This window comes from Pogonomyrmex barbatus, unplaced genomic scaffold (genome assembly GCF_055798465.1).
Source record: "Pogonomyrmex barbatus isolate J1 unplaced genomic scaffold, ASM5579846v1 scaffold6, whole genome shotgun sequence".
Taxonomy (NCBI): Eukaryota; Metazoa; Arthropoda; class Insecta; order Hymenoptera; family Formicidae; genus Pogonomyrmex; species Pogonomyrmex barbatus.
Window position 1 is genome coordinate 11,071,528 of NW_028297160.1, and position 13,498 is coordinate 11,085,025.

At 38.8% G+C, this 13,498-nt stretch overlaps 1 protein-coding gene across 1 annotated transcript; it reads left to right on the plus strand.

The window, feature by feature from the left end:
• The first annotated feature begins 844 nt into the window (after window positions 1-844).
• Pxn (Peroxidasin) lies at window positions 845-13,128 on the plus strand. Its single transcript, XM_011631257.3, has 5 exons — window positions 845-1,743; window positions 7,235-7,752; window positions 8,318-9,119; window positions 9,414-9,771; window positions 9,874-13,128. The coding sequence occupies exons 1-5, from the start codon at window positions 1,547-1,549 to the stop codon at window positions 11,926-11,928; spliced, it is 3,930 nt and encodes a 1,309-aa protein (XP_011629559.2). The 5' UTR covers window positions 845-1,546; the 3' UTR covers window positions 11,929-13,128.
• The last annotated feature ends 370 nt before the right edge of the window (window positions 13,129-13,498 follow it).

The window sequence follows — 13,498 nt, forward strand, 5'->3', positions numbered from 1 at the left end:
TTATGTGGTCTAAATATAAACAGCAATAGCTACAGGCCACTAATGCATCCATTTGCTACTTTCCTTCTCTCGTTTCAATGTATGCGAGCAATGAATAAAATGCTCGGTAGACATTCACGTCCACGGGCATTGCGTCTCTACCCAAGACCAATCGCTACGCTGCTTTATGTATATTCAGGTGTACTGGAAACGTGGAACACGCCTATCCGTGGTCCACTTGTTCTGTGCTACTCGCTGTGACGAGTAAGCACATGTATGAAATTACAATCATCTTAAGATCATAAGTCAGAATACACATTACGGCAAGCTACAATAAAATCTCTGAAATATGTGTGCGTATAATCATGTCAAAAATAAAATATATATATATATATATATATATATATATATAAGAAAAGAAATGATATTGATATGAAGATATGTATTAATATTTCTATGTCACAAAGATTATCGAAAATGGTTATTGACATCATTAAAGCAAAATGTATCGATATCTCGATACTGTTACTTATATTAAATTATCGAATCTAGATCGAGATAAAATACCGAGAGACTGTTTAAATATGCGAAACATTCCTACTGACTAGGATTTGATCATTTATATTCATTTTATTCAAAGAAAAATCGAAAAAAAAAAACTATTATTATTGAAAACAAATGCTAAATACTAAGTGGAAATTAAAAAAAAAAAAAAAACATCTTGAAAAGCAAATCTTCATTCGAGGCTTTTTATACTTTTGAATTAAACAAATGATCATTATCTCGCAGATTTGAAAGTGAAGTTTCCTTGCATAACTATCGTTATAGGATAGGAAACATCACGTGTAGGAAACGTATTCCTAATTTACATACGAGGAGCGCTGGTATTCTGCTGGTACTTTGCGGTTCGTAGCTCAACAGTGCCCAACAGCGTCCAACACTGCCCAACGTGCCTCGACGGTGCGGCGACAGTCGACAGTCGCGAAGCGGCGGTGAGAGGGGAAAGCGGAGCGAGGAGCGAGGAGCGAGTCTTGCGCTCGGGGCCGGGGAACTCTTTTGTACTCCCGAGCGACGCCACGCGATGGACGGCCTCTCTCTGGACGGGATCCCGCGAGACGCGAGACGCGAGTACGAGTCACGTAGCTTTACAGCTCTACAGTAGTGGCTGCCGCCGCTCGGGAACTGGACGGGTAGTCGCGGCGGCGCGCTTCCTTCAGCTTCCTTCCTCTTCTCTTTGATCTCTTTCGCCTCCCGCGATCGCCACTCGCTTCTTCTCGCGAGGAACGCGATAGTACTCCTTTCAACTTCGGTATCGATTCCTTCCTTCGGCCGGAGATTCTCTCTCGGTTCTCTTGATCCTGTAATCGTTGATGTGGCGAAAGTGTATTTGAGAAAGAAAAAGAGAGAGTGCACGCACGTCCGACGCAACTCCACGTGGTGCCGCGCGCGCGCGCGCGCGGAGCACCGCGACACCACCAGAGATTACTCCTACCGTGGAGCGTGGACACATCTCTCGGATCTCTCATTCCGGCCCTTACCAGGCACCGCGACGATCGAGGCGAAGGACATGAGGCGGATCATGGACCTGTTCGTCTGGATGCTGCTGGTTCCGCCGCTCCTACTTGTGACAGATCCCTCGCAAGCTGCTGAAACAACGGTGGAATGCCCACAGAAATGCGTGTGTTACAACGGCACGACGCAGGTGCGATGCATGTTTTTAAAGCTGACCCAGGTGCCGCGAGTGCCCTCCAACACTACAGTCCTGTAAGTCTCTCATTCTCTCATTCTCTTTGCAAAACAAAGAAGATAATTATTTTAATCTGCGAGCATTTGAAATTATTTATACGCGGTATACGCGGTATACGCATGTTACATAATATTTTTTGAAATTTTCTTTCACACACGTGAAAATCCCGATGCTTATCGTTACACGACGAAAATATGTGCAATTATATATTACCGCTTGATAATCAATCAGTGCGAATGAAATTACACCATAAGAAGGAATCATGAAAGGTCAAGAGAAAGTGCGTTAAGATGCATATTCGCTTATGGGAAGGCTATATTAATCGAAATGTATTATTAAGAAGTGATCGTGACTATTAACGTGCTTTCTCATAGGCGGAAAATGCACTTGCTCTCTTCGTAGCATCGAACGGAAAGAATAACTACTAGGATCACCTCCCAGTGATGAAAATTCGTTCCTCTAAATTTAGCTTATTTTATGAATTGCTTGTAAATTATAAGTAACGGAAACTTAATTAATTACAAAATAATCGATCTGCGTGACAATTATCCGTAATATCGGGCGAAAAGATCTTTTTAATTTCTGTACAAGTATTATTTTTATTATTGCTTCAGGAAAATTAATTACGCTACAATCGATACAAATGATCGATGACAATTGATCGATAGAAATTCAATTTAGCGAGCGAGCATATAAGTTACCAATTTAAAACAAAATAGATCAACAAAACCGAAGATCGTCAACTACTTAAAACTATATATAAGTTACGATGCGACGTTAAAGATGGATGGAGTTTCGGAGAAAGGAAAGGAGAGGAGAACAGAGGAGTAAAACGGATTTCGATACACGTGAAATCAGACTTATTTTCATACCGCGACATTATGTATAATGATACATATTCATCTTTTTTTTTTTTTTTATTTTAAAAATCTATCATGTCATCAGCATTAATTACGAAGGTGTTTTTCCGATAGAAATATACGTGATGTGACAAGTCGGCTTTATCATGTAACAGATTTCGCTGCCTTGAAGCGCGTGTACTGAAATAATATTTAATGCTTAAATTGATGAAAGCGCGATAACGTTATATCAGACGACAGACGATCGACTACTTTTATCTTTCACCTCGATTTATCTCGCGCTAATGTGTGTCATCGTATAGGTACCCATAAATTTTCGGCACACTCGCACTCGCACTGGAAAAAATAAAATGCTAAACTGAGGTTTGTATGAATTTTTTTTCATTTTTGTTGTAAGTCGTTGCGCAAAATTTCGGACAAAGATGGAATGGTGCGGCAAACATTGGCGAATCAGTTTGCGATTCTGTGAATCAGCGATAAGTGCGATTGATTCTATTTGACTTAATATGACCTCGATAATATATCAGTACATCGGGTCATAATCATATATATCCTTTTTTTATTTATCACAACAACATAAGAATTGTATTGCTATATCGAGTATTGCAATTTGCTCTCTAAAAAGCTTGTGCCAAAAAAATAAAAAAGATATTATCTCTCTTAACTGTCATTGTCATTTTTTTATTATATTAATTATTATTTGCCACTATTCCAATCATTTGATTTTTTTAAAAGTTAATATATTTAAAAAAAAAGTTACTCAAAAAATTAACATTTAATTAATAATTATCTCTATTTTTCTTTATCGTACACAAATACGATCTTTTTTCTCATTGAACCGTTGAAACCAAGAAGTTTTAACGTAAAACTTGTTAATTATAGTATCGCACAAGAAATATCTGTCTTTATTTTATTTTTAAAAGTAAATTATTGCATAAAAAATAATTAATTATAAAAAATAATTTGTCATTTTAAAAGTATATCAGATAAACTTTAAAAATTGATAAATCCAGCAACAATAAGTATTTGAAATACATTGTACAATGAAGTTTCGAGATGTAAATGTGAGGTTGACTGGCTTCGAGTTGACTCTAATTAATTCTGTCATTTCATCACTACTCATGCGACAGTGATGAAATTTTGTTGAAACAAAGAACAAGTAAAGTCAGAGATTTTATATATCATCTCGTGAATCATATAAGGAGAAAAATTCTCGGAATTAAATCCTTTCGCCTCTCTCTTTCTCATACCGTTTTATGCTCGTTCAAATGCACTCGCATAATTTACATTATCCTGCCCGCTATTTCCGTAATGATGAACTACTCGGCGCTCTAACACATTTAACGATAACGATAACACATTATTTTAGCGATTGTCGATTCATGAAATTCAAAGAGACTTTATTTACTAGCTAAATACAAATAAAAGAGCCTCTATATGTAATATTTATTGAGAAATCGTACATGAGCAAATTTAGTTTTTTCTCTGACGAATTTTAACGTAAAACGTAAGCGATATTGTTTCTAACAATGACTCAAGTATTGCCGAAATCATGTCTTTTAACAAGTAATCAAAATATATACCCGAAATGTATACATTATACATACATGTGTACATTGAAACACGTTTGAATATTTTACTTTGTTTATTATACTATTTATTTATTTAATGTGTTATTCAATCAATTGATCAACACTTTATTTCTGATGTAATGAGATTTTTATATTACTACCATTGTTCAATTACATTTTTGCACGTATCGTCGTCAAAGGTCTCGCCACATTTGGTAATTATCTTTTAATAATTACCATTTATGAGTTATGAGTAAAATCTTTAAAATTATAAAATATAAAATTAAATATAACACAAAATAAAGAAAACGAGCAAGCAAGCTCATTCTTACTGGTCCGCGCTCATCGGTCAATGGTCGACAAAATATCCAATAGGACGTTGACTTGAATATCGAGTATCTTTAAGTATGCGTCTATAGGGCTTCGTTAAACATATACTTGTGCCGCGATACCGACGATATCCGTCGAGATATCGTTTCTCGTGCTACATGCGTGCTACGTTATAATCTTCGATTACATGTAAAATAGCGTGCACAAAAAATTACAGTTGCTGTGTAAAATAAGTCAGAAATTATGCCCGTTCGATTAAACTACCTGCATTTTGATGTGAAATAGTCACGTTATTGTAATCATCTGAATCTAACTGAATATCTAAATATGTGTTAAGTATCAGTGATTTCGATAGCATATAGAGACAAAAATTATTATTCTTTTTCAATATTAAAAATATAAAATGGTTTACATATTTCGTATTTTGTTTTAATACGCAAATAACACATCAGTATTATCTGAAATGTTCTATTAAATGTGCGAGAAGTTTTAGCTACGGAGAAAAGAAATACTCAATCGAGATTCATTTCAACACATAAATTTGTGTTTTATTAAGAGGCTAGATTAGATGTCAGACGTTATAATTATAGGTATTTTTTCGTGTATCTCGATCTTGAATCGAATAGCAAGGTCGGAGCTTGATCGGATGAAATTCGATATTTGCGATCGAACTGAATACGATCAAGAAGAGACCGGATCATCTTCCCAGAATTATTCTCACATGTCCATTCCATCCGGCTATTAATGTCGTTAATTCGTTTGCAATCTCCGTTATTAATATATGAGCGTTCCATCACGTCACGTTAACTGAATAAACTACCAATATTTGTACGCGTCGATACACGTTTCTATCAATAGAAACCGACCGAAATGCTCGCACGCATGCTCGGCTTGCAAAGCAAAAGAATGCAAGTATAAGCTGGCTATAAGCATTCAGCTCTCTTTAAAGAAAACTTACGAAATATAAAAATAAGTTAAATCAAATTAAAAAGATAAATATCTGTCATCTATATCATTATAGATATTTAGCACACACAGCATTTGAGTATGTACATAAAATGATTTCTCAATTCATTTATTCGAATATTAATATTTTAATATTAATAAATTTTAATATTAATAAAATAAATATAAATCATTTATACAAAATTACTACACTTTTTGTCGTAACACTGAATTTACTGTATACATAATGTATACATAAGCTTTTCACGTTTTTTTCCAATGGTCATGAAATAAGTTGAAAATTTCAAATAGATTTATGTAATTTTGTAATTTTAGAATTTGCTTTTCTCGTTACAATGCAAATACATATGTCATTGATAATTTTAAATTTGCTCTCTTCTGCCAATCTTCCGGATGTACATATATAAATATTTCTCGTGAGTCGCTCCAAATTTCGTAACCGATGCTCAATATTACACGATGTTATTTTATTGAGGCCGCGTTTAAAGTATTTAACTACCGTGAAATATGAAATTATATTGTCTACAGAGTAATTTAGCACCACAATGAAGAAACTAGAGTTGATCACTGGAATCGCTTTCTTTCGTATTAAATGACACTATAATTTCTTCATTGACTAATTGACATCATAGTTTGTTGGTCTGATATATAAAGAAAAGAGAAAAATCACGTTTATACCATATATAATTAAATCAATGCTACGTAAATTATTCAATATTACGTAAATATTTGAATACAATTTGCAAAAAATTATAAAATTACATTATGGACAATTTCCGCAAGTTACAAGTCTGACATTTTTACTTTTCTCTCGGTACGCGCCAGCGATTCGAGTACGATAAGAAGGTTGAAGGAAATACCGTCGCGTTGGGTCGAGCGCGAGAACTTGAGTCAGTAATTTAGAAAGGAAGTAATGTGTAACGGGTCGAACAAAATTGTTAATTAAGAAGACTCTGCGCCCAATAACTAGCGAAAATATATTTGTCACGTCGTGTCGTCGTGTCGTCGCGCCGTGGCGAGTCGTCCTAATAATTATGCGGTTACGCAAGTCTTACGAGTTACACAGATAAATTTCTGAATTCATTAAACCACGCATCTAAAACGCATCTGGTGTAATCATGATATGCAGATGCATGATATTCGCATTGATTTCCTTGATTTTCTTATTGGTATCAAGCGTATACTTGTACCGTTAATAAGATACATTCTAACAATCATAATCTGAGCTCGATAAGCAGATTCGCGCATAAGTCTTGAATGAGATTTCCGGAAATCGTTGTGCATAATTCGTTATCGACTTCTATTAAATATATTATTTGTCCATCGTAGAAATAATAACTACAATTTATATCTGAGAATTGCCTATGAATATTTTACTCACTCGTTCGTTTTTACCCACCAACCGAGTGAGTGGGTAGATTTATAACCACAGGATATTTTCGCCCACGTACGAAACTCTATTCGAATGTATTTATATCTCATATTTAGCGCAGAATGATCATCGAAACGTTTAATCGTTAATCTGAGATTGTGTGTGTACGTGGCATTCGTACAAGATAAATAAAACTTGAAACCATTTCTTTTGCTTCTATATTACCGGTAACGCGCGTTTCAACGTGCTTTTCTTTTCGCAGAAAATATTATTATGACGTCAATTACGTGACGTTAATTATAAATTTAACTTTCGAAAAGTCTCTCTCTCTCTCTCTCCCTTTCTCCTTCTTCTTTTAGCGATCTCTGTTCCGTTACTGTTCTGTGTGAAACTGTGAATTCTCTTTCAGAGATCTTCGATTTAACAGTATCACAGAGGTGCGCGCGGGATCGTTTCACGGATCGAATAAACTGCACACCCTGCTGTTGAATGACAATCACATCCGACGACTGCCGATGGGCGCGTTCGAGGGCGCGCCGAATCTACGGATACTCTACTTGTACAAAAATCGCATCGAGCATATCGCGCCGGGTGCGTTCGCGGGGTTGCCACGGCTCGAGCAGTTGTATCTGCATCACAACCACCTACGAGAGGTCCGACCGGGCACGTTCAACGATCTGCCGGTGCTGGAGCGTCTGTTTCTGCACAATAACAAGCTTCACCGATTGCCGGCCGACGCGTTCGTCAATGTCGGTCCGATGACGCGGCTGCGTCTCGACAGCAACGCGCTCATCTGCGACTGCAATCTAGTCTGGCTGGTGGAACGCCTGCAGGACAGACCTATGGAGATGGCGGCAATTTGCCAATCTCCGCACAAGATGAAGGGTCGCTCTCTGACAACGATGTTACCCGAGGACTTTCATTGCAGTTGAGTAGAAAGCAGCACCTTTCGACCGTTTCGCGACCGTAATCGCTTATCTATCATCCGATTGACCAGAAGACGACAAATCAAAAGCTATATAACTTATTCTTTAACATTTTATTTTGTTCATTATTACGCATATCGATTTCGATATTATACTTGACATATTTGATGACTAAAGATGACTTAATTTATCGATCAATTATCGATCATCATGCTCGTTGACACGTCGTCCAAGTCATCGAGCTGCTGCATCTCGTCGAATATCATAAAGTTTCCAAAATTATATTATTATCATCTTTCTCTGGGAGGATTATTTAACGTTTTTATAAATAAAATCACGCTTATCTTTGCGTTATCCGTGGCGAGAGATATGAGAGCTCACAGACAAAATAAATAAATGGACGATGTACCGTATTGGGAGAAATATTAAAAGAAATATAAAAAAGAAAAACGCGAAAACAAATACTCTCACGTTTATCCATCCGTATGATTTTTCTTCAAAATCTCAATCATTTTTCTTCAAAATCTCAATCATTCTCAATCATTCAAAAACCTTTTCCTTCACAGCAAAACCGCGCATCTTGGAAGGCCCGGAAGACACTATGGTACGATTCGGCGACACGATGACGTTGACTTGCCGAGTAACGGGTGATCCGATGCCGAAGATCAAATGGATGAAGAATAGATACGAATACTCGTGGGAAGTGGATGACGATAGCGAAAAGTACGTGATCCATGAGGATGGCGAAAAATATGTGATTCGCAAAGACGGTACCTTGGTGATCACCGGCACGACCGAACAGGACAGCGGGATGTACGAATGCGTGGCCAGCAGCGACATGGGCTCGACCAAATCCAGAAAGGCTAGAGCGGTGATTACGGCGGCGTCCCGGTTAATACTCGCCGAAAGGCCGGAATCACAAAACGCGAGCGTCGGCACCAATGTGACATTCTCCTGCCGAGCTTTGGGTAATCCCAAGCCAGATGTCCGTTGGTTTCGAGACGGCCGAACGATCCCCTTTGGCGACAGGATCTCACTCGAAAACGATGGTACCTTGCTGCGCATCATCGCGGTTAAGGAAACCGACACGGGCAAATACGAGTGTTACCTCAGAAGCATCGATCACATGGTCCATCTCTTCGCGGATCTGAAGGTTGTCGATTTCACCGCTCCCCGATTGTTGTTCAGACCGCAAGACATGGAAGCGGAACCAGACGCTACAGTCGAGATGCCTTGCCGGGCCGAAGGTACACCAAAGCCGGAGATACAATGGAAGAAGGACGGTAGCACGCTGGAGAGCAATAGAGTCAAGATTACACGCGGTGGGAGTCTTCTCATTTTTAACGTTACTCTGCAGGATTCCGGCAGGTAAGATTCAAAATTGGAGATTGTGATCTTAACCACGTCGACATTGATCATCATCACCTTTGCTTCCAATAATTTAATAATTTGAAAAAATCAATGCACGTATACATTTATTACATTACAGTATAATTATTAATTCGATTGTAATAAAATCTTTGGCTACGTAAAAGCATTAAAAGTTTAAAATGCTAAAAATACAAAATCGTTAATGTAATAATAAAAATCGACCCATCGATATCGAGCCATCATCAATCTCTTGTACATGCAACATAAGGATTTGTTATCTTCTTTGTACAGATACGAATGTTCGGCGGTAAACGATTATGGTCGCGCAACTGCCGATGCTCTGGTGCGCGTTCGGCAGCCGGATGGGACACAGGATACACTCGTCATACGAGCCTTCCAAAGTGCCACCGAAGAGATCGATCGTGCCATCAACAAGACACTATTGTCCCTTTTCAATCCCGACGGCTCATCCAAACACGTTAATCCGTTTCGGCTGTCACGGTTTCCAAACGCGATCGGTCGCGCGGCCGCCAGACCCGCCGAACTTTTTGAGAGAACTCTCGTCAATATCCGACGTATGATAGACGCTGGCAATAAGGCAAACGTCACCGGCGAATTTCGTTACGAAGAAATCCTAACATTCGAGCAGGTAAAATTAGTAGGCTCAAATCTCTCTCTCTCTCTCTCTCTCTCTCTCTCTCTCTCTTTCTCGCGTTATACGTGTAAAATTACGCGCGTCCTCCTGTTTCAGGTGAAGGAAATCGAACGATTGTCTGGATGCACCGGTCATAGACGTCGGCAGAACTGCACCAACAGATGCTTTCATCACAAGTACCGAACCATAGATGGTAGTTGCAATAATCTACGCCATCCCACTTGGGGCTCGTCGTATACAGGCTTTCAAAGAATACTGCAACCCATCTACGAGAATGGTTTCTCGACACCGGTTGGTTGGGAGAAAGAACGACGGTACTATGGGTATCCGAAGCCCGCCGCACGCCTCGTGTCAACCACGCTCATCTCCACTCACGACATTACATCGGACAATCAGATTACCCACATGGTGATGCAATGGGGTCAGTTTCTGGATCACGATCTCGATCATGCGTTACCATCAGTGTCGAGCGAGTCGTGGGATGGAATCGATTGCAAAAAATCCTGTGACAACGCCGCGCCCTGCTTTCCGATGGAAGTACCGCCTGGTGATCCACGTATCAACAACAGACGGTGCATCGACTTTGTCAGAAGCAGTGCCGTGTGTGGTTCCGGCGCGACTAGTTTACTGTGGGGTGATTTGATGCCTCGGGAACAACTTAATCAACTAACTAGCTACTTGGATGCGTCGCAAGTCTACGGCTACAACGACGAATTGGCGCGCGATCTGCGCGATCTCACAACGGACCGCGGATTGCTTCGGGAGGGTCCCACGATCCCTGGTCACAAGCCTCTCTTGCCTTATATGTCTGGCCAGTTTGTTGATTGCCGTCGGAATCCACTGGAAAGTTCGATAAACTGCTTCGTCGCTGGTGACATTCGAGCAAACGAGCAAGTCGGTCTGTTGGCCATGCATACAATATGGTTGCGTGAACACAACCGCATCGCTCGCGCGCTACGCGACATGAACCCACACTGGAATGGCGAGAAGTTGTATCAGGAAGCCAGACGTATCGTCGGCGCTGAAATGCAACACATCACTTACCGGCACTGGTTGCCACGGATATTTGGCTCGGCCATCGACAATCTTCTGCCGCCGTACCGAGGCTACGATCCCAATATCGACGCCAGCGTATCCAACGTCTTCGCTACTGCCGCTTTGCGTTTCGGTCATTCGCTCATCCAACCGCGTCTCGAGCGTTTAAACGCTTCCTTTCAGTCGATTCCTCAGGGTCCTCTCGATTTGCGAGATGCCTTTTTCGCACCTTGGCGACTGGTAGAAGAAGGTGGGGTCGATCCGCTGATCAGAGGTATGTACGCTACGGCGGCAAAACTAAAGCTGCCCGAGCAAAATCTCAATGTCGAGCTTACTGAGCAGCTGTTCCGTACCGCACACGCGGTCGCGCTGGATCTAGCGGCGATGAACATTCAGCGGGGGAGAGATCACGGACTTCCCGGCTATCTGGAATGGCGCGATTATTGCAACATGCCGCGTGTAGAAACGTTTGAACATCTTGCTGGCGAAATCAGCAGCGGTCGAGTACGGCAGAAACTGCGTGAATTGTATGGCCATCCGGGCAATATAGATGTTTGGGTCGGCGGTATTCTGGAGGATCAGTTGCCGGGAATGAAGATCGGACCGCTGTTTAAGTGTCTTCTGCTCGAACAATTCCGACGAACCCGGGACGGCGATCGATTCTGGTACGAGAATCCCAGCGCCTTTCGACCGGAACAGCTTGCGCAGATCCAACAAATATCGCTAGCTAGAATCTTGTGCGACAATGGCGACAACATCACTCGCGTACAACCCAACGTGTTCCTATTGCCCGAAGGTCGTAATAACTTTGTCAGTTGTGACGAGATTCCTTACGTGGATTTGACCGTGTGGTCCGATTGCTGCGATAATTGTGAGGATCGCGACAATACCATCTCTCGTGTACGCAGAGAAGTTGAGAAATATTTTGCTCCCAGTCGCGATCATGTCAAAGACATGGACAAGTTGAGTCACGATGAGAAAGTTAAATACTTACAAAGAATGCTTGAAGAAAGCGGTCGAGAGGCTAGGAGGTTGCGAGAGCAGGCTGATGATTTGTCGCAAAAAGTGAAAGAACTTGGATCATTTTTGAAAGACATTAGAATGCGAATAGAATAGAAGATTAAAGGCGTTTACTAGACTTGGATCATCCTCTCTTTTTTCCTCTCTACCCGATAGTCGTGCTCTTGCGTACAGCGTTGCTCTAATATATTTCGTGTTCTTTATGCATTTGTTATTGTAAATAGAAGCATTTTCGCAGAAATAGCGTCCTGCAATCGCTAAATGTCTTTCTTTTAAACTAACACAGCTATTACCAAGGTACTATTGTATAATGCGATACAGGCGTACAAATTGTGCATGTGTCGTACCAAAGTTTAATTTTTACAACATATGGTAAAACAATACACAAATTAAAAAATATTACAGTACATTCTTTTCTTTACATATACATGTACATATCGGTACATTACGCTAAAAAAGAGTACATTATTCTTTAAAGTTAGTAACTCTTATTATATCTTTAATTTGTCTATCCAAAATATTTTATGTATTATCCAATAATACCTTTATTATTACACTTCTTCGTCAATTTTACCATTAGGAAAACAAAGTTCTTCCCAATACATACAGTTTTAGCATCAATCGTTAGCATCAACTATTTCACTAGGAAATACAGCCTTCAAAAATCTGTGCCATTAATCATTGTGTATAAACAATATAAGAATTTATACACATATTTTTTTACTAATAAAGATTATCGAATTACAATAGTCAAATTCACTTTCTAGTCTTTAACCAGTATTTCATCTTACATTGCATATACATTTGTATCCATAAAGAGTAAAAATTTAATTTAATAAAGCATATAAAAGAGAATGATACAAAATAGCGTAAGTATTTTAATTGTACATAAGTGAATTAAAATATGCTAAAATAAAGAAATTTAAATAAAAATTTGAAATCAAGATCCTTACATTACATTTAAATCTACAGACGAAGCAGAATTATTTGCGTTTATCATTAATGCATTATGTAGATACACAATGTATAAGGATTCTGATAGCTATTACACACACACACACACACACACACACACACACACACACACACACAAGCGCGCGCGTAAAAGCCATAGTTTTCAGTCACAATAAACTGCTTTACATTTTTCATCGCTTTCTAGCAATCGCATTTAATGCAGAAATTGCAAATATTACAACGCAATGATATCTTTACATTTAATAATAAATGTATAATACAAAAATTGATAAATTAGAGAGAAATTCGAATAAAATTTTTTACATTCACATCTTTTAAACATCGACCGAAACTTTTATATTTTTCATTCTTTTCAGAACCTTCTTTATAAATTCCAATTTGCACGATATAATTTTTAGATCACATCTTACAATCATGCTTTAAACTGAACAGGTACGTAATTAAATATTATAAATGACTTCATTTTTATAAATCATTTTATTTTTGTATATCAAATATGATATCTAACTACAGATTAAATACATAATCATAATTTGCAGTTATAATCACATATTATGCACATGATTAGTATTTTAGAATGATCTATGCATAATTGAAATGTTGCTTCGTCACATATTTTGAAAAAATGTATTTACAAGTACAAATTATACAAGGACAATTTTAATTCTACTTTATAAATTAGTTAATATTT

What these genes read in the sequence shown, in the direction of transcription:
- Pxn (XM_011631257.3), top strand. Translation starts at nt 1,547, where the DNA reads ATGAGGCGGATCATGGACCTGTTCGTCTGGATGCTGCTGGTTCCGCCG. An exon ending in CCCTCCAACACTACAGTCCT is followed by an intron (nt 1,744 to 7,234) that starts GTAAGTCTCTCA and finishes ATTCTCTTTCAG; the next exon opens with AGATCTTCGATTTAACAGTA. An exon ending in ACCCGAGGACTTTCATTGCA is followed by an intron (nt 7,753 to 8,317) that starts GTTGAGTAGAAA and finishes TTTCCTTCACAG; the next exon opens with CAAAACCGCGCATCTTGGAA.